The sequence below is a fragment of the Canis lupus genome, chromosome 15 (genome assembly GCF_003254725.2).
Source record: "Canis lupus dingo isolate Sandy chromosome 15, ASM325472v2, whole genome shotgun sequence".
Classification (NCBI taxonomy): domain Eukaryota; kingdom Metazoa; phylum Chordata; class Mammalia; order Carnivora; family Canidae; genus Canis; species Canis lupus.
The window spans coordinates 19147138-19169739 of NC_064257.1; the positions used below are offsets into that span (position 1 = coordinate 19147138).

At 35.2% G+C, this 22602-nt stretch overlaps 1 protein-coding gene and 1 pseudogene across 14 annotated transcripts in view; both read right to left on the reverse strand.

The window, feature by feature from the left end:
* Window positions 1-637: 637 nt before the first annotated feature.
* Window positions 638-22602, reverse strand: part of NAP1L1 (nucleosome assembly protein 1 like 1) — a 33263-nt gene continuing 11298 nt past the window's right edge. For 7 of the 14 annotated variants that reach the window (XM_049094572.1, XM_049094573.1, XM_049094571.1 and 4 more), the window contains 13 exons: window positions 18451-18536; window positions 16873-16975; window positions 10708-10849; window positions 10359-10439; window positions 9538-9666; window positions 8507-8578; window positions 7558-7697; window positions 6788-6933; window positions 6673-6692; window positions 4491-4613; window positions 3737-3766; window positions 3176-3226; window positions 638-1528 (listed from right to left, as the gene is read on the reverse strand). In XM_049094572.1, the coding sequence (XP_048950529.1) occupies window positions 1493-1528; window positions 3176-3226; window positions 3737-3766; window positions 4491-4613; window positions 6673-6692; window positions 6788-6933; window positions 7558-7697; window positions 8507-8578; window positions 9538-9666; window positions 10359-10439; window positions 10708-10849; window positions 16873-16975; window positions 18451-18536 (1159 nt within the window). In that variant the 3' untranslated portion in view covers window positions 638-1492. Of the gene's footprint in view, window positions 1529-3175; window positions 3227-3406; window positions 3503-3736; window positions 3767-4490; window positions 4614-6672; window positions 6693-6787; window positions 6934-7557; window positions 7698-8506; window positions 8579-9537; window positions 9667-10358; window positions 10440-10707; window positions 10850-16872; window positions 16976-18450; window positions 18537-22602 lie in introns of those variants that run through there. The other 7 variants (XM_049094578.1, XM_049094580.1, XM_049094579.1 and 4 more) reach the window with 4 other exon arrangements.
* Window positions 19786-19942, reverse strand: LOC112654900 (U4 spliceosomal RNA; annotated as a pseudogene).

Here is a 22602-nt window from a genome sequence, read left to right on the forward strand (position 1 = left end):
CCTTGGACCTTTTCAAAGAATTGCTCATCTATCAGCTTCTATTGAGATAGGAGCCACACGAAGATCTGCAAGAGTGTTACCTGACCAGATCCAGAATAGAGGTACTTAAACCTTTGTTTTCCAGTTGAATTATCAAACCCTAGTATGAATAAAATGCTGAATATCATACTTGTGGTACAAATAGGTCCAAATTTTTGAGCTTTTAATGAGATCGAGAAACATTTCATAAAATTTAACTTAATATGCCTTAACATATCTGTGAGGTAGTTAGGTAAACAGTACTACCCATTTTAATACATAGTAAACAGAAGCATGGGTAAATGACATACTCATCCTTTAAAAGCAGTTTAAGAATTGAATTAACCATAGAGGCTTTGGGGCCTTCTCTCTAGTTCTAATCAACAGAAATGAAATTTTAACCCTTCTAATATTTCTTTTAAAAAAACAGTACATCATTTATCATTTAAGATTTTGTCTTTTTTATACTTTCTTAATTAGCAGATGTAGTACCTCTCCCAAAGCTGACACTCTTTTCTTCCATAATAGGGTAAACTGGGTACAATGCTTAATTCAAGCTAGGCCTCTGCTTCTACCTGAATTAGTACAAAATTAAGACATTCTCTTGTGAGAACTAAAATTATATTTGACATTTTTATTTTAGGCTGCAAAAACAAAAACAAGCAAACAGTAACAACAAAAAACTCGAAATAGGCTTGTCAAATGATGTAAATTCATCCTTTCCAGGGAAGCAGAAGGTAGACCCTACCATAAAGAAAAGATGCTTAGTTAATGGAAGTTAAATTTAAAAGTACAGTTAAAATAATGAGGCTTAACTTCTGAAAATAGGTTTTATTCACCTCCCTATAGTAATATCCACACTATGAGTTAGGTTTCTTTACTATTATTTCCTTATTAGGTTTCTAACTATGTCACCTAAAATACAAAATTCCATTAATAATCTAGTTATCAGTTGTGGTCTTACTGGAAATTCTTAACCATATATTTGTCTCCACAAGTTTTGTTTTTTAAATGAGGAATTGTCTTAGTCTAAGTCACTGCATTTCTATAACAAAGTCATGAAAGGCACAGCTAGTGCAAGCCAACATAAACCCAATTCAACTACCAGCTAAAAAAAACACTTTGGTTCTTCAGGAAAAAAAAATTAGCAAACAGTTTCTTTTAATAGTTCTGTTCCCTTTCACAGCTGTAATCTACACTCTTTGTTACAGGATACAAATTACTCCCGAAGAACCAAACCACGTAGTGATGAACGAACATGCATGGAAGAATTTGGGCGGTCAATAGAACTGCCAGATAAACTAGAGTGAAAATGCTACGTAGAACAAATTGGTCTAAAATTATCAGTTCCTTTCCTTTAAAAAAAATTACTGAGTCTACCAAGAAAATACAAAAACATAAGGCTGTAAGTAAATAATAGTTGTGTTTAGGCTATTACAGTGCAGGTTATCCTCAAGGCCACATACATCCTGCTTCACTGCTGCTTGCACTCTGCTGGGTTTTGATCCTTCTGTTAAAGGAAAACAACAAGTCAATCTATCTTCTTCTACCTGCTTCATTTAATTTTCAACAGTAATTATCGTAATTATATGATCTCTTCGTTCTACCAAAATTTTTGCCAAATTAAGGAAATGGTATAGCAAGGATGGCAAACTATTTATTCAAATATTAGCAAATCACAAAAATGCTAAAGCCCAAATTTTACATTGTGGAATGAACTCCATAAAATAACACACTGAACCATAATCTTAAAAATTAACCAAGCAATTTATGTTAGTCATATCACCAATTATTTTTGCCTTTTTCTAGATTATTCAGACATACTAATTTATACCTTTTAGACTATTTAATTTGATTTTTAATTACCCCTTCTCTTACCTGCTCACTAAAGTATCTTCTGGATATTTTACAGTACTTAGCAAATGAGTAAATGCATTTAACAGAAACCAAGTTTCAAATGAATCTTGATAATGTACTATGTATTTTGGGGGGAGACAAAGGGCTTTACCAACTCTGATATAACAAACTCCCAAGAACAACTGAGAGTCTCAAAGATAAAGAAAGTGGTTGGGAGACTCCCAATAAGCAGTACTGCTTCTCTATTCCCAAGCACTCCTGCAATCAGATTATTTAAAAACTGACCTTTGTTTATAAGCTATCCTTGGGGGCAGCCCGGGTGGCTCAGCAGTTTAGCACCTGCCTTTGGCCCAGGGCGTGATCCTGGAGCCCCGGAATCAAGTCCCACATCAGGTTCCCTGATGGAGCCTGCTTCTCCCTCTGCCTGTGTGTCTCTGTCTCTCTAATAAATAAATAAAATCTTAAAAAAAAAAAAAAAAAAAGCTATCCTTTGGAGGGAAAACAACCTAAAGAATATAAACAAGAATTTAAAATGCTTCCAAGGGCTCCTGGGTGACACAGTCGGTTAAAGACCGGCTGACTCTTAATATTGGCTCAGGTCATGATCCTGGGATCAAGCCCGAGGTCAAGCCCTGAATCCCTGCATCAAACTCTGCACTAGGGCAGGGAGTCTGCTGAGGATTCTTGCTCTCTCTCTCTCTCTCTCTCACCCCCTTTCTCTCCACCCTTCCCCCTCCATTCACTCTCTCTAAAATAACTAAATCTTTAAAAAATAAAATGAAAATAAAATGCTTCTTAAAAACACTTTTTAAAAAGCATAGGGGCACCTGGGTGGGTCAGTTAATTTCAGCCTTCAGCTGAGGTCACAATCCCAGGGTCCTGGGTGGGATCAAGCCCCACATCAGGCTCCCTGCTCAGCAGAGAGCATGCTTCTCTTCCCCTCTCTCTGCCCCAACTTTCGTCTTGTGTATGCTTGCACTCTCTCAAATAAATAAAAAAATAAAAATAAATTTTTTAAAAGAGCCCAAGATAATGTACATTAAAATCTTAGGGTTTATTTAGCCTGAGACTAAGAAAAATACAAAGTCAGAACCAAAAATAAAGTTTCTTAGGAAATGTGCACTGAAATCTCATGTACTACTGATATGCCAATGGGGATCAAAACAGAATATATATTATCTCCAGGCAATAGGATTTATTAAAGACTTTAATGGACAAAAAAATAAATAAACCTTATATTAAGAAACATCAACTCTTACTTAACCTGCCTGGAATAAAAAGCAGCACTAATTTTGCTCACCTTTGAGTCATAGTCTGGATCATTTTCCTCATCTCCTTCTTCTTCCCCTTCCTATATTAAAGTTCAAAATGCATCCATGAAGTAGGTACACAGTAGGAAGAAATGGCTCATAACGTACGGAGAAATTTTAATACAAGTTACTCTATAGGTCAAAAGATTTTCATGATTACAGTTTGGTGACAATGCAATTTAATTTGAAAGCTTCTAATATGAAAAATTTCCCAACACAACTTGAGACATCCAGAGAGCTTTTATTGAAAAGATTTACTGCAGCCAACGTTGAAAAAGTTTACTGCAGCTTTTGACTTCTTCAAAGAGCTGATAACCCTGCAGCAGAACAGAATTATTTGAAATAAAAAAAATGTTCTGAGTTTTGCAATTTATTTATTGAAACCTCATACATACATTGTTTGGCTGTAGAATTCTAAAACCATATTTTTTTCCAAAAGGATTTTATCCCGTATCACAGAATAAGGATTATAGCAAAGGAATACATAAGTCACTCAATTTGCTTCTCAGTGTGTTAAACAGAGAATTATTTGCTCATTTGGTAAACATTACCTCATCCGCTTCTTCACCTTCTTCATCATACTAAAAAGGGAAAAAAAGGTGAGGTTTGAATGAAGCTAACAAACATTTGAGAATAGCATTTGTTACAGCCATGACTGTATCCACTAATATTTAAAAGTATTCAAAATACTTTCTCTAAGGCCATTAATTATAAATTAAATAGCTGCAGGAATCACTCAACTCAGTGCCAATATCTAAATCTGACAATTTAAAAAGTTAAAGAACACAGTACAATTGTGGGTGTGATCAGACAACTATTACTATAAGCATTACTTGCCTATACTTATGTGAAGTATAAGCAAGCGCAAAAAGAACCTGAAACCTATTTGAATGACATCTAGCAATAAAGATAACCAAAATATGAGGACTGCCTAATTTTACCTTAATTCTTGATTATTCCTTCAGATAAAAATTCTATGCTTCCTAGTATTGTTCTATTAAGCAATAAAAAATATCTCAGGTATGTTTGTCTGGTCAAAACCGAGAGCATAATACATCTACAACACTGACCAAAAGTTGCACTAATTCAGAGCAGTCTTCATAAAGAGCAGGAAAATAAAAGCTACCAAATATTCTAAGGAAATATTTAAAAACAATTCAGGAAAGTTACCTACAGGACATCTGTAATTAGCCTTTGAATTATTCTGTTTTCTTAAAAATTTACATTTACTCATTAAACTGCTCACCAATTGTGACCATCATACCCTCACCAAATGATTTCACTGCAGGATTCAGATTCACTCACATCATCATCATCATCTTCAATAGCTTCTCCAGTAAAGTATAACACTGATCTTGGGATTATACGCTCACGTAGAAAGTGACCAATTTCAAAGTCTGCAGCAAGGATAGCTTCAGCATCATCATCCTGTTTTGTTTTTTAAGGAAAAAAAAAAAAAGCACAATATTTAATAACTTATTTAATTAGGCACATGCAAGAATTTTAGGATTAAATCCTAATGAAGCAACATTCAATTTCACTTCTAACTTTGTCATTTTAAAATTATCTTCTGTGTGTGATTAAACAGTCATCTATATATGTATATATGGTTTATGTTCATAGGTTTTTAAAAAAGTTAGCAAGTCAGTGTATATTACTTAGAGAAATTTAGGAAAATAAAAATTAGAACTTTATTTATTGCTTAGTTTTTGACTTAAAATTAAAATATAAAAGCAACTTTGTTACGGGATTTTAATTTTCCTTATAAATACTCATTACTGAAAACACAAATTGAATAATATTAAGAATCTCAGGGGGATCCCTGGGTGGCGCAGCGGTTTGGCGCCTGCCTTTGGCCCAGGGCGCGATCCTGGAGACCCGGGATCGAATCCCACATCGGGCTCCCGGTGCATGGAGCCTGCTTCTCCCTCTGCCTGTGTCTCTGCGCCTCTCTCTCTCTCTGTGACTATCATAAATAAATAAAAATTAAAAAAAAATTTAAAAAAAAAAAAAAAAAAAAAAAAAGAATCTCAGGATTTAAATAACATTAGGTATACAGCACACAAAGAACACAGAGGATCACCTCACAATTCCTTAAAGATAGTCTATTAGCAGTTTGCATGTATAATGCCAAATGAGAATTATATTTAATAATTTCTGTTTTAAGGAGTTCTATTTAATGACAAAGCACAACATAGAAATGGTGCTGACATTATTCAAAATTAAAATAATCCCACTTAAGTTCCATGATACCAAACAATGAATTAACATTCCATCAATGTCTATTTTGAATCATCAACACAATCCACTTTAACAGCCAAAAAAAAAAAAAAAAAAAAAAAAAAAAAACCCCACAAAAGGGGGCAGTGGACTTTGAAGGAAAGATAACTCATCACAAGTGGAGGTGTTCTATCTGTAACAACTCAAGACCGTTTTTGTCACCATCAATATTTGACAGTAGAATTAAAAAAAAAAATTCACTTCAACACAAACTCCAATCCACTCACTAACATGAAAATAGCATGAAACTCTATCTTAATGCTAAGTAGTTCTACCTAAAATTCACGTGCCACTTTTATATTCTTTTTAATCCCACGAAAGGCTTTTTTTTTTTTTTTTTTTTTTAACAAAAGGCATTTTGAACCAAGCTTGCCACTTTTTATAGGCAGAAATACCTGGCTTTTATAGATCTGGTCTAAGTCTTAGCCAAAACTATTCTAATTCAAAAGTACTTCAAAATAAACATACTTTCTAATTCCATATGTATAAAACTTAGACTGAGTTAATAGAAGTTCAAAAATCTGGCCAACAGAGGGACGCCAGGGTGGCTTAGCAGTTGAGCATCTGCCTTTGGCCCAAGGCGTGATCCTGGAGACCCGGGATCCAGTCCCATATTGGGCTCCCTGCATGGAGCCTGCTTCTCCCTCTGCTTGTGTCTCTGCCTCTCTCTGTGTCTCTCTCATGAATAAAGATTTTTTTTTTTAAATCTGCCCAACAGAAAAGCAAATTCAAAACACATACCTAGCTTACACCCTTGCCTGCACAGACTTCTTTGAGGTTATTCCTCATTCCAGGCTGTAACACAGGCACTAATAAGTAAGCTCTTGGCTATGGGGTCACATAATTCATGGCCACACTATGAAAGCGTGTTTCCACTGGAGTAACAAATACAGAAAGGATTCTAAACAGAATGTGGTTAGGAGTAAATAATCCAAATGACTTAATACATCCGAGTTTCAATAAGAAAACTATCATCTTAAGAACCTGAAGCCCCCACAAGCCTCAAAAGAAAAGTCTTTAGCCTTTCAGCATTTCTCAGTGAAAGCACTCCGTGCATTTTGAATGAAATAATTTCAGATGGATACAGGTCTTCTTCATGCACTGCAAGCCTCAGGTGAGTAGCAACTATCCAACTCCCCACATCTGAGAAACAGTTCTTTAAATTTCACAGTGAACAATTCAACAAATAAATAACGATTTAACTTACCAAATCTCCACTCTCAGGAACTGCAAAATTGAGAAAAGGAATTCAAATGAGTAAGGAATTTTTAAAAAGCTTACAATAAAACAACCATCAATACCCAAACTAAGACACTATTTACCTTCAGGTGGGGCAAAAAAATTAAAGAAAGAGTCATTGGAAACTGTTTTGGTCACAGTACGAACTGTCCCACGTCCCTTGTGTTTCTGCTTCTTCTTAATGGTTTTCAAAGTGACATTCTTTCCTTTTTTCCAATCTATCTGGCACCTTGCAAAACAAAGGGAAGAATCTATCACAATTAACATACTACACTTAATTGCTGGAAGAGCTAAGATTTATCCAATCGAATGTTATATATTTTTTTGAGATTTTCTTTTTTAGAGAGCGAGAGCACTCTTGCACATGAACAAGGGGAGGACCAAAGGGGGACAAAGTCTCCAGCAGACTCTGGGCTGGGACACGGGGGCTCAATCTCACAGCCCTGCGATCATGACCTGAGCCAAAACCAAGAGACGCTTCACTGAATGAGCCACCCAAGCACCCCAAATATTATTTGTATTACCAATTTTAGGGGGGGAAATTGGCTCAAATGCTTTCAATAGCAATACATAAAGAGGAAAATTTTATTTCTAAACACATTTTCTCAACAAAATTATTGACAAGTAGCACAAATTCACAATAGAGTAAATTTAAGTGTTCTCCTTTGCAGAGATGTCTGCAATACCATAAGCCAAGGAGTTCTAGGAAAGTAGGTATGCTTGTCTAAGAAACACTTTTCTGAAATGTTTAAACTATGTATCAAATACACACTAGGAAACACTAAATATCACAAATCATAAGTAAAACAATAAGACATAGAATATTCTGTGAAAGTAGTAAAATTAAACTCACCCTGTACAACCCATAATTTCTGGTCCATCAAAAGAAAAGGGATCAGAATCATCTGGTTCTGATCTCATCCTATAGGTCTTTGTCAATACTTCATTTGTGAAATATTCATTGGGTTCAAAGTGAAATTCTAAGACAAAACTCTTAAAAAAAAAAAAAAACTGATGAAACTCCTGCATCATAAATGTTCATGCTTTATTAAGTGAAATTTAATCTATTGATTTTTACAACCACATAAAGTAGGTGATAATGCCTTTTCTGCTCCGGGAATGGGTCAGATAAACCCCAAATTATGTCAAAAAAGCAAAACAAAGCACAAAATAAAACTAAATAAAACCTAGCTCAACTTACAACTTCTATTTAGTAGCATTTTTATAAATAGGTTAGAACGAAATAAACTGACCTAGTACTCCCTCCTCCTTTCATCCCTACAAAGACTTTAAATCTTCTCCTACCCCAAATGTGACAGAGAAATAGCCCAACTTTACTACACACGATAGAAGAAAGAATCTATAGTCTGTAGTAGCTTTGCCCATACTTCACATAATACTGATGATTTTAGGAGAAGCTCATAGCTGATCTTTCATCATGGGGAAGTAGGGGGCCTCTAACATCTTTTGTTTCATGTAATTTCCAGACACACACCTTTTAAGACAGAGTAGGTATTCAGGGTGCTATTATTTTTTTCCTTGCTATCATTTTTATCTATTCTTCATCTAGACACAAGGATTTACTATATTTCAATAACAGTTTTATGTTCAGAGGGAGGAAAAGGAATAAATACTGTATCATAATTACCAACACCCAAACATTTATTTCCTAACAATAATTAAGAGTACCAACTTCTTTCTCACCATTTCTAGGCTTAGAATATCACTTTTTAGAAAGTTCCATATATCTACCTATAAATGTCTAATGTTAAAAAACTAAAAATATTTCAAAGTTCTTTTACCATAGGCTGGCCAGCATCTGAGAACTTCACTTTAATATCTTTCAAGTGCTTCAGAATAGGTTCGTCGTGTTCCTGCAAATTAAGAAAATACTAAAATGAGAATCTAACGTAGCACTTCAGGATTAGTGTGCTACCACTGGACAATAAACATTTAGGTGACTGAGACATTTATATAGTGAGGTAACAATTACAAACCGTAAGACCTACTCTCCAGATTATGGTTTTATACCAAAGCTATAGTTTACTTATAAGCTCTACTCATTTCTACTGCCAATGGTAGAAAAAAAGTGACTTAACAGAGAATTATATCTATCATCAGACCGAATGGGCTGAAGAACATAAAACCAAGTCTAAGGCATATTTGCTTTAAAAACATTTCCTTTTCCAGCTGCTTCTTATTCCTTTCATTCTGCTGGGTCCTTCTGTACTTTGCCAAAGTAGAAATGCAATAAGCAGTCACAGTTTTGAGATTTCTTTTTCTTGACTTCTATCACTAAAGTACACTAAAAGTACTATAATGCAGATAATAGTGGCTCAAGAAATGCATCTGATTACAACAGGTGAAATTTCCCTGAGAAGGTGACATCTGTGTTGGATTTCAAAAAAAAGTGACAAGGAGTAAAGGAGTTAAAGGAGTTAAAGATCTTTATGTTATTCCTTTAAAATGCAAATGTTCCTCAATATTTGTTTCAGACTGAAAAGGTCTTTTTGGTAAGATAAATGAAATTTTAAGTTTCCTCTCTCCACTCTCTAATACCAAGCACCTAAACAGAGAAGACACAAGACTAAACAAAACACTGCTCAATGATAAACAACTGTCAAAGGGACTATTTCAGTATCTAACTTGAAAATGAACTATAATTTGATTACAATAATCGAAGATGCAATTTTCCTTCTACAGGTAACAGTTTTCAAAAGACAGCAATCATTCTGTAGAGGTCAACAATGGAGTGACTAGTCATCATACCCATTTAAATTTCAAAGGTTTTTACCCTTTGAGGTAAACTGATGTTTTTAATGAATAAAATTACCTGAACCATATCACTGAGCAAGTCAACATTCTTAAAAACAGTCAACCAGAATTCAGGAATTCCCTTGGGGTCTTCTTTTTCTTCATCCTTTTTCTCATCTTCAATCTTGGCTTTTTCTTTTAGCTCCTCCTAGATAAATAACAGCATAAATTATTGAATAACTAGATTAGATCACTTGATAAAATCTTACCATCTCCTAACTTACATCCAGTGATGAAGTACAGAAACCAGCAAATCCTCAATCACCAACTGCAATTTTCAAACAAGTTCTAATCCAACTGTGTAAACACTGCTGTTACCCATACCAAACCTTACTTATTGCTACTACCATAACCCTCCCAAAACGTAGAACCTATGAGCTATGGGGAAACCGTTTTAGAGAAAAAAATGTTTTAACTTTAGTTAAAAAAAGAAACATAAACTGTGCCCAAATCCTCACCCCTTGGTGTTTTTGATCAAAACATTATGTTCTCCTAATCAACCAACATTAAAATAGCAACGCTCGGGAAATAGTCATAGAACAGACACCGGATCTGTGTCACAATCCTGCCATTTATTAGTTGTAGGCAAATCACTTAGAGGCCTCTACTACTTGAAAAACAAGAACAATCCTTTGCATGTCATTAAATTCAAAGGAAAAGTTTACATGATCTATAAAATTTAAATACTAAAAAATGTAAGGGAAAAATGAATTTGGGTACAGATGGTAGCAGGGCAAACAGTGAGTGGCTCATCTGTTCTGATTATTGTTAACTCACCAACATTCTTACAATAAAATATTTCCAAGACAAAAAAAACACTACATTAAAGTTGGTACTGACCGAAATTTCGTCCTCCTCATCTGGTTTCCATTCACATTCTTCTTCCGTAGGTTCATAAATTGCATTAATGATCTCAAATCGCTAAAATGATTTAAAAAAAGAAAAGCTTGCATAAAAACACTGACATCCAAGCCAAAAACTAGCTGTTTTGCATTAAAGCTGTGTATAGATTTTATGAATGCGTACCACCAATTGAATTGCTATTATTGAGTTTTTCCAAATACCTCGAATAACCATTTTGCTGAGAGGTCTATAAAGATTAAACCATCTGCAAGGTTGGTTGTATTTCCAGAGCTTTATTATAATCTCAAATTTTAGGTAAAGAAAATAAAGTAGTAGAAATCATTACCTTATCAAACAGAGGTTGATAGAGAACAGCATACTTTCTTTCAAGATCATGAACTTCCTCATAGAATTTGGCTTCTATCTGTGCACATTTAACTTGAAGATTTTTGAGAGCATTCACTCGTCTTTTAACTACCCTAGGCAAACTGAAAGGTTGGAAGTGCACCAGTTACATAGCATCAGAGTAAAACACTCACACTTCTATCATATTGAATAGTAAAGCATAAAAGTTAGTGAATGTTAAATCTCCTATTTGAAACAAAAGGTCTATTCAAAGTAATTAAAAGTCAAGAAATATAAAATACACAGACTTAACTAGAAAATATTTCAAAAGTGAACATTTAAACAGATACAGTAAGTTGATAAAAAGATGTAAATCACATAAATCTTTCATCATAATCAAGTTCAGCAAAGACTTGTCAGTGCTGGCATCTAAGCTGTAAAACAGTCTATCTTAGGAAGTTAAAATTTAGGGACTGACTGAGCATCCTGAGAATAACGACAATAACCTTGATTTAAAAAAATAAAGTATGTGTATCTCACCCATACCAGCTATTTTTAGGGAAAAGGAGAGGAGCATATGTATATTAGAAAAAAGGATGATATCCTATACCATTATTTCCTCTTTTAGTCTCTGTATTTAAAACTTGAATTTAGGGACGCCTGGGTGGCTCAGTGGTTGAGCGTCTGGCCTTTGGCTCAGGACATGATTCCCCTGTCCGGGGTCCAGGGATCAGGTCCCACATCGGGCTCCCTGCATGGAGCCTGCTTCTCCCTCTGCCTGTGTGTCTGCCTCTCTCAGTCTCTCATGAATAAATAAATAAAATCTTTAAAAAAAAGAAACTTGAATTTACATTAAAAAAAGAATGCTATATTTCATGAAGGGACTTAATAGCTTTGAGATATAATTCATAAATCATACAATTTTCTATGGGGCATACGCCACCTGAAGTATAAGTAAACTTATGAATCCCCTACCACCCAAAAACTGTTCACTTAAGGGGATCCCTGGGTGGCGCAGCGGTTTAGCGCCTGCCTTTGGCCCAGGGCGCGATCCTGGAGACCCGGGATCGAATCCCACGTCGGGCTCCCAGTGCATGGAGCCTGCTTCTCCCTCTGCCTATGTCTCTGTCTCTCTCTTTCTCTCTCTCTCTCTCTGTCACTATCATAAATAAATAAAAATTAAAAAAAAAAAAACTGTTCACTTAAAATTGATCTAACTTCAGGGAATCTGTGTAAGAGATCCAGAATCCAGGTTAGAATTTTCTGCCATGAGCAGATTGTTGTAAATCAAATATTTCTCTTACTTAACCGCTACTTTAGTTACATTAATCAGAAGTAAAAAACAAAAAAAAAAAAAAAAAAAAAAAAAAAAAAAAACAGAAGTAAAAAAACAAATTACCTATTACCAATTTTTTATTTCTTACAGTTAAAAGTAAAGCTTAATGTTTTGTCAAGGTGATGAAATAACATGGGGTGCTGCCCACACCTACACCGTATCTCAGAAAAAAAAATGAACCCTAGAACTTCAGAACCAAGAAGAAAACAACTATTTCAGGGACTTACACACTCACACGCACACATACTACGGAGCAACTTCTGAGTAAGACTAACAACCGTACAGGGTGAACTGCCACCTGGAAATGGGCAAGAATGAGCAGAACAGGGAACAGGACAGACTGGAAGAAAGCTTTTGAAATTTTGGGTTTGCCTTACAACAGCCAGTGCCTGACCTCTTCACCCTTCACAAAGCCCAGGTGCCAGCATTCTTAGGAGTTCGTTGAGCTGAGAGCCTACAAAGCACTCCCTCCTCCACCCCTCCAACCCAGGTACAACAGATTACAACCAAAGGAGCAACTTCCTCTGCCCCAAGCAGCCAAAGACAATTGCCTGGAATTGACAGTAAACTTTGAGTCTCAGGTGACCAGACTCTATTCTTAAATTCCACGAGACTGTCACAAACCAGAGCCTGATCTTTTCTCCTCCCTCAATAATCATTATTGAGGAGTAAATCAGCCAGTGAGCCTGAGCTCTACAGCCAAAATAACTAAAACTTTAAGGAGTATAAATTTCTAATGAAAGAATGAAATACGTATCATCTGAAGCCGTATTATTAGACAGAACAATGTAAATATATTTAAAGAGAGGAGGGAAGAAACAAGACCAAGAAATCTAAAACAAAGTAGAAATATTAAATATGAAAAATACAGTAGCTGAAACAAATAACCAACAAATAAGATAAACAGGATAGGTTCAGCTTAAGGAAGTTCATTAAAGTTGGAATACTCTCCAGAAAAGCAGCAGGAAAGACAGAAAAATGATTTGAACAAAATTAGCAACAGCTGAAAGACAGGAGGTGGATATCTGAAGAAAAGAGCAATAAATTTCTCAGAATTAAAGTAATATGAAAATCCTTACTCTAACCCCTAGACAGGTGAATGATATTCATGAATATCAAAGACCAAATAAAATTCTAAGTGTGTTCAATGAAAAAGCAAATAACCTATACAGGAAAAGGAATCGGACTGACAACAGGCTTCAAAAGAAAACTCCAGATACAAGAAGAAATGAATTTTTAAGATATTTAAGAACTTTGAACTTAAAATTTTATAAGCCAAACTATTATTCAAATATGAAGGCAAAATAAAAATTGTATGAGACATATGAAGCTTCAGGAAATATGCCACAAACACTCATTACATTAAAAATAATTTCTAAGTAAAAAAAAAAAAAAAAAAAAATCCGGAAATACTATGTAAGTGTGGGTGGTCAAAAACCTTGGTAAATTTTACTGTTGCCTTGATGGGAAAAAAGAGGACTAGAGAACATATACGTGTAAAAAAAAAAAAAAAAAAAAACAGACATTAGTAAATTTAAGAAATCAATATGGGTAAATAAACTTAGATATTAGGTTAGAAGCCCTTTTACCATAATAACAAAAAACAAAATGCAGCAATTTTAATATCAGAAGACAACTTGGTTTATTTGAAGAAAAGCAGGAAAAGAGAAAGAAACATTGTACAATAAATTATAAAATAATAGCAATTATGTCCAAAAACAATACCACTTTCAAGAAATGCAAAGAGTTTAAAATTACTAATAAAGCAGCAAACTTACATACTAGAGATAAGATACAAGGATGGAGAAAGACATGCCAGGTAAATAAACATCAAAAGAAGGCTAGAATAGTGGTCTTTTTTTTTTTTTTTTTTTTTTTATGATAGTCACAGAGAGAGAGAGAGAGAGAGAGAGAGAGAGGGGCAGAGACACAGGCAGAGGCAGAAGCAGGCTCCATGCAGGGAGCCTGATGTGGGACTCATCCCAGGTCTCCAGGATCATGCCCTGGGCCAAAGGCAGGCGCCAAACCGCTGCACCACCCAGGGATCCCTAGAATAGCGGTCTTAAGATCAAACAAAACAATTCATACCACCACCACCACAAAATATAAAAGAGGATATTTTATACTGGTAACTGGAACAAAAGGACAAGATATACACATCACCAACATATAGTTAATAATACAGCTTCAAAAATATATTAATCCATAACTAATAGAATCACAGGGAGAAACAGATTAAGTGGAAATTTAACACATTCTTCCCAGAATCTGTTAGATAAAGCAATCAATAAGAAATAAAGAGAACCTGAACAACACAGTTAATAAATCTGAGGTACTAATTTCAGCAGATAGATCTTCACACTCAACTTTCACAGAACATCTGCAATAAATATTAAGGCCATAAAAGATAAATTAAAAAAAAAAATCAAATGAACGAAGCCCTCAATTCAAGAAACTGAAAGGGGAATGAAGCAAATCCAAAGAAGGATTCTCAAACCCTAAAAGCCCAAGTCCGTTTTTAGAAGAGTTCTATCAACTGTTCAAGGGACAATTAATTCCTATGTATACAAGTTGCTTTGAAAAAAAGGAGAAAAAGTAAAAGTAGCCCTGTTTATTTCATTAAGAAGGTGAAATCTTGACTCTAACACCAGGGCATGGAATTATAATCCCACAAAAATTTCTGTATTATATACACATGCACATACACACACACACACACACACACACACACACACACACAGTTTCACTAGAGAAGACCTTGAATAAAACATCAACTACTTGACGTTTTAAAAAAAATTCCAAGTAGACAATAAGTCTAATGGAGTTTTATAACCATTCCTAGTTAAGATGAAATAAAATAAAAATGCTCGTGTTTAATGCTAATTGTTTAACAGAGTACTGAAAGACCTGGAAAATGTTATAATGAACCAAAAATAAACTTGGTGTGGTGTAATGTGAAAAGATTAGAGCTAAAACTGCTATTATTTGCAGATAAGATCTTTTGCCTATGGGAGGAAAAAAAAAGAACAATTGTAAATGTAGCAAGATTTCTGGATACTAGATCAACAGCAAAAGAAGGTAAATCAATATCACTCCTCCACATTAACAATAGTCAACTTGGAAATACAATAAGAAATAAGATACTATTCACAACAGCAACACAACTAAAGTATACAGGAATCAACCAATAGACTATGAAAAAAAACTGTAACAGAAAAGAGAATGATTCAATAAATACAAGGATATAAATGAGACAATTTAACATTAAAAGAATGATTCCCTACCATGTTAATCTATATATTCAATGTAACTCCTATCAAAATTTGGTGGAGGAGTGTTTCATTTTGTGAAAACCCCTATAAACTTACTATCAGCCATATGTGGGATAAAGGTCTCATATAATTAGGCCAATCTTAAGAGTATGTTCCATTAGGGAATTGCGGGGGGTAGAAAAAAGCAAGATACTACAGGGAGAAATAGATTAATAGATTAAATTATCACCCTGCTAGATATGAAGACATATTAAAAAGCCACATTAATTAAGAGTGCTGCTCAAAGACAAACACAGGTGTTTGTAAGAAACTGATGTGCAATAAAGGTGGCATCACAAATAAATGGGGAAAGAATGAAGTGTTATAAAAACAGGCTCACCAAAACAAAAACAAAAACAAAAAACCCTGATGCACAGCTAAATACAAAGGTGGCCTTGAAAAGTAAAGACCTAAAGATGAAAAGGTAAAACTACTCAACAGGAAATGCAGAAGTAACTAGGAAGAACTTCTTAACTTGAAAACAGTAAGCCATAGGTCAAAAAACTTAAAACATAAAAAATGAAAGATGCTGGTTTAGTGGAGAGTGCTATGGATAAAATAAAAATGACAAAAGATTATTTATAAAACCTAAAACTGAGGAGATTAACACCTAGAATATACAAAAACTCCTGCAAAACAAGACAGTAGACCCCAATAGGAAAGTGGACGAGAGCAACCTGAAAGGCTTACAGTCATGAAGAAAAGCTCAAAAGTCATTAGACAGCAAAAATTACAAATAAAATATGCCTGCACCTTGTAGGCTGGTATAAACAAAAACCCATAAAGATGAACGATGCCAACTGCTGGCAAGGACACAAGGATAAAGCATCCTTCATGCACTGGATACAGTCATTCTAGAAAGCAAGCTGGGAAGTACTTAAAGTTTGCATACCCCATAACAAATAATCCCACTGGTAAGTACATGTCTCACAAATTTCTTACACAGTTCTTTAAGAGAGCATGCAAAAAGAGGACCATTATAATGGAGTTTGTGTTGATGGAGCTTAGAAGCAATCTAGATATCCGCCAAAGAAAAAGTATAAAATATGGTGGACAAATATCCCCAAGTGACAACATTCAGAAGCCAGAAACTGCTGACTAGAGATTGCATACAGATAGCAATAGGGATGAATCTTTAAATTATAAAACCAAGTAAAAACGATTATAAGCAGAATAAGATATACAGACTATTGTTAATGATTTATATATAGGATTAGTGAAATAAATAGGAAATCTGTATTTCTTCTAATTCTCTGCATTCCTAGCAAACCCCCAAATAAATCTCAGAAATGGTTAAGATCAGTGTATTTCCTGTGGAGAGGAGTCAAACTTTAAAAGATCAACTCTAAATTGGTGGTACTCAGCAAAATTTTAAACTCTCAATAATCCTATACTAGATACTAACAGACATTGGCTTTTCACTGTTAATTATCTAAGTCCTAGGTGGTTTTAAAAAGATACACCTGCAATGCTGATTACAGAAGGATAAATAAGGACCACGGAAAAGAAGAACTTGTACCTTTCAATGTATCCTGTTGGTGTTTCTACCAGACCATCAAGTCTTTCTTGAAGGGCTGCAAGAATCTGAGGATTTTGCATCATCTGAACAGTCAGCTGACGCGCTTTAAAAAAAAAAAAAAAAAAAAAGGGGGGGGCATCGAAAGAAGGATTTTATGAAAATGTATTACGCGATTTTAATAGGACAATCCAATAATGAAGTTTTCCTGACTAGCCCATAATTCATTGGTTTGAGTAGAGACGGGCAGCAAGCAAGTGGAGCAAAATCCACTCTAGGAAAACCTGACGTTCAGAAAGCTCAGATTCCTAATGCTCTAAACAAATGCCACTGCCACAACTACCTTTTAACAATAAATATCCTTTCTCCTCCTACAACCTTGTATTTCATCCATCTTAACATTTTTGAGAAGCTCAAAGCTTCATCCAGATGCCTACCTACTATGTATGACTCTACGTAACACTCTGAAGGCAGACAACACATTATCAGAAAACTGCAAATATAATGACAGTTTCAACCCTGGGAGAAAGACTGTAGAGTAGCCTAAATATTTGTTTGATGCTTATTAGTATAGTGTGCTTGTGTGTATAGTTAACAGTTGAGGCAATCAAGGTTGTAACTAAAGCCAAACAAAATGTGGTTAACGGTGTCTAAAAATTATGTTCAATGCAAAAATAAACTAGAAAACTAGATTTAGGCAAAACAAATTATTTTGCTATTACCATCTCTTCATCAATAGACATTACACAAAATTGACATGAATTTTCCCAATTATGTTTTTAAAGATCAATTTCTAAGATTAATTTGATTACTGGATGACATACACTTACTATAACATGCCTTTAGGACTAGCCACTAAGGATACAGACCTATGTGTCTTTTAAGAATGTTACATGATGAAAGCTAATGCTAAAGTTCAGTGACCTTTTCACAATTAACCTCCATCTGGTTTACAATGAAAAATTGAGTCATCTAGTACTTTAATATTCTTGGCCCATACCTACAGGGTGTAACCTAAAGCAGTACAATTCCCCACTAACACTGCTAACCCCCCCCAAATAATTATTTGCTAAAGAAAACAGTGAATTTTTTTTACATTTAATAAATGTCATTTTTGTCATTTGATTGGAATGGATTAAAAAATGACTGACATACAACTACATGTTTTCTATGCAGGAAACAATGAACATTTCCAGTAACTCTAAGCTAGTGTTGTTTGTTTAGAAATATCACCAAAACAACTCCCACCAACATCTGTAACATTTCTGAATTCAGACAAAACTCATGGGCAGCTGTTTGACACAGCTATGCCATGTCACTCCAGCAGTAGAGGGTGGGTATACAGAGTGACTTCTGACGGGTTACTAACTATATTCATACCTTTTCCCTTATTACCATCATATCTCCATCTCCCTCTTCCCCTCTTTTCTTACCCCCACCCTGAACATACAAACTGTCCCTAAACCAGAGATACAGGTCACGTGGGTAGACAAGGATCCAAAAGGGAACAGTATTTGTTAACTACCCTCTAGAAGACATGTGCCAACAATCACTGGCTCCTGAAGTAATTTAAAATAATACCTTTGATTTTTGTTTCTTCACCAGTTTCTTCTTCTTCTACTTCTTCAACATCATCCAAATCTTGATCAAGTTCAGACTGTTCTTTGCTACAATATCATAGTATCACACCAAGGTTCAAATGTACCAATTACCAAAAAATAAATAAAAAATTATAAAAAAATTCAACTCATTTTGTAGGTTAATATGCCTCTTTCAAAAATATGAAATAGGAAATTCAAAAGGTAATTCAGTTCTCTAACTTCACATGTAAACAAGCACAAACTGGAAGTACACAGAATTTCATTTAAAAGCACATGGTCAAACATAAAGTTTTTATTTTAAGTTTTCTTTTTTAAGATTTTATTTTTAAATAATCTCTGCACCCAATGTGGGGCCTGAACTCACAATCCCAAGATCAAGAGCTGCATGCTCCACTGACTGACCCAGCCAGGCTCCCCTCTACTCCAAGCTTTAAAAATGCGGTTTGATTGGGGTTGGTCCCAGGAATGTGAGGTCAGAAGTATGTTTCTCTACACAATAACCATGGATTTCGGTCTTCTTAGTAACAGCACCCTGATATTAGGAGATGGCAAAACACCAAGCTTTTAGAAATCTACATTTCCCAACCTGTACCTTTTGGTGAGGTGTGGTTAAATAACTCTGGGCAGTGAGTGAAGCTAAAAAAGCAAAATTTGTACAGAATTGAGTAAGCCTCCTTTATAGGACAGCTGGGAGGCCTTCTAATCTTGCTCCCTTCATAAAATAGGCATGTGATGACTAGAGTTCAGTAGCCATGCTGGACCATGAGGCATCCTAGAGAATGAAAGTCAACAGAATGAAGGAGTTTGGAAAAACAAGGATCCTGTACCCCTGATGGATAAGAGCAATCAGTACAGTACAGTACAGCCTGGACTATCTTTGGACTTTCCTTTTTCTTTACTTCATAGTGGAGATGGGCAGAAAAAGTTAAGAAGACCAGAGTCTACTTATGCTTAGATCAAAGCCAGGAGGATGATACCATCGAAAGAAAAGGAAAAAAGTAATAAGAGAATATTCTCCCCATTTCATCCTAAAAATCTAGTTTTTGAACATAAAATTACAACGAGAATTAAAAGGGAAATAAGAGTATCTAAGTCAATATATATTTTCATAAAATTCCTTGTGTGACTTTACATTTTAGTATTTGGTTTACAGATTTAGTCACTTTCATGGTTAGAAACAGCATTTGAAATATTAACTTTCATATAGAGACAAATACTACCTAATTTTCATATAAGGACAAATACAGAAAATGTCAACTGTATTATCAGCAAAATGCATAGTCCAGTAAACTAAGGAGAAAAAATTCAGCCTTCCCATCCGAAATAGATTACTTCTAAAATTATCTTTTAGTGTAACATTTTTAGATTTAAGGGTCATTACCTGGGGCACAGCTGTTTCTCCAGTGTGATTTTAGCAATAATCGCGCCTCGGATAAACCTCATTGGCTACGATACTGCCACTGCGCAAAGCTCCAGTGTGATTTTAATCATTTATTGAACACCTACATTTTAAGGCTTTAAAACAGAGGTCGACAGACTATGTCACATGGTCAAACACAGGCCATTATTTTTGTAAATAAAACTTCATTGGAACACAGCCACGTAAGTTTAGGTATTGTCTATGGCTGCATTCGCACTACAAAGCAGAGTTGAGTAACTGCAACAGTGGCCAAATGGTCCAAGAGGCCTAAAATATTTATAATCGGTACTTATATAAATTTTAGAATATTAAAGTTTATGTATTTTATAGATTTATAATATTTATAAGATGCCTTCAAAACTTTCCTTTACTCAGAAAGTTTGCTGACTCCTGTTTTAAAGAACAAGAGTCCTTCCCCTTCCTCCCACTCTTCTAGGGCTCAGTCACCTAAAATTAAATAAGGGGATGGTGGGGAATCAAGCTGTCACAACCTATTTATTCTTTTTTTAAAAAGTTTAAAGTAAAGGTTGCAAAGTTAAGATGGTATGCTCCTCTGATCTTAATCCTACCAAAATCCCTACTAAAATTATAACAAAAGGGTTTTTTAACCAGACAAACATTGAAGGACAAAAAGACAAGAACAGCAATAGCAACTTCACTGAGAACTGACATCTAAATTAACAGTGGTAAAAGCTCAAAAAGTAGGAGCCCAAACACAAAATCTTAAAAAGGACACTTCTGGAACTAGGGCTGGGGGGATGAAAGTGGAGAAAATAAAGAGAACTAAACAAAAACTAATAAAGCAGTTAAATCTCCAGATTCTCTCCCTCAATCTAGCAGAAGCATGGCTGTTTCTTCTTTGGAAAGGATTAAACTGAGAGCTCAGACTACAAGACCACAGACACAACCTCGAGTCTCTCAGATATAAGCCTGTATCACACACTACAAAGTGCAGAGACCCTTCCCTAAACCACCTTTTCCCAATTTGGATCCCACAACACTGAAAGTCAGATCTTTACCCAGATACTTTTAAACCGGGGTATCTGACCAACCCAGAATCTGACAATGGAGATTCTCACAATAAATGCCCTCCCTGATGACCTTACATTACAATCTAAATTAAACCCCCCAACACTCAAATTTTCTAATCAACTTTTTAAAAACCATCTCAACTGCATGTTCTCCCCCCCACCCCGATCTTAGTGACTAGACAACCAAGTAATACACCTCATATTTGAGAAAATGCTTTTACATGGAGACAAAAACAAATAGGGCAAAGAAAATTTGAAGAACAAACATACTATACAGGGGAAAAACATCCAGAGAAAAGATATTACAATCAATGAAACAGGAACAAGATGCTATAAAAACAGGAACAGAGAGAATAAAGACACTCCTGAGAACTAAACAACAGAAATTTAGAAACTCAATACAAGAGTTGAAAGATAAAGTTTCTTCAGCTTTGCCAGAAAGAACAAGGAGATAAAGATAGAAAATGAGACAAAAGATAATTAGAAGAACCAGTTCAACATACAACATAATAGGAGCTCCAGAAAGAGAAAACAGAAATAAGACAATCAACAAAGTAAGTCAAGAATATTCCCCAGAACTGAAAGCCATCAAGTTGCCAGACTGAAAGGGCCCACCACTGAATGCCTAACACAAGAAATTTAAAAAATAGATATAACGTGAAAATTTCAGAACTCTGAAGCCAGAGTGCTTCCAGAAATAAGTATATATGTATTATGTTTAAAACAAAATATGTGTCACATACAATGATCAAGAATTATAATGAACTTTGAACTTCAACACAGCAATACTGGAAGCCAAATGACAATGGGGCAATGCCTTCAAAATTCTGAAGAAAAAGGATTCCCAAATGAGAATTCTACACTCCAACTATTAAACATAAGAACAGAATAGCCATTTTCAGTCTCAAAATAATTTACTTTCCTTGTACTCTTCCAGGAAAGTACTAAAGAACTAAAAAAGAAAATAGCATGGGATACAGCAAACCCAAGAGAAGACACAAAAGGAAACCCCAGGAAGATAATAAAATAGATCCACAGTGACAGCCGCATAACCAAGGTTAAGCAATCCAGACTGGAGCAGCGGAACACCGGAGGCAATCACTTGGAAAGCCATGACACTAAAATACCTGCGGCCACCCCTTTAAGCACGCCAGCAGTGGCCAGGTTCCTCGGTGTCCTTGAATGTGATGCCTGTGTTAAATTTTCCCGCCTTCCCACCTCCATGCTGTGTCTACAACTTGTGGACTGTCGTAGCATACCATCAACGCCCGAGTTTTCTGTTTTAACCTCCTCCTAAATTGTGTGAAGTCATAAGCAACGAACAGTGCAGCTCACTCATTCTCCCTTTATCGTATTTCTGCAGGACATCCATCCACACTAGAACCCCGCCAGAAGCCAACTTCATTAAACTGATGTTTCTAGAATGCATGACCTTGCCCAGGAAAGCTAAAGCTAGACTATGACCCAGATCACCTTTTTGTTTTTACTTTCCTACCTTAGAGACTTCAAGTGGTAATATTGCTTTTCTTTTTAGACACAGCTGAGTTTGTGACTGCTATTCACATTTTCAAAATTAAACATTGATTAACAATATGTAGGTGATAAAACTCTAAAGAAAAAAATGATTTAGACAAATGCCAAGACAGTGTTTACACATCTGGAGAGGAAAGGTGGAGGATGC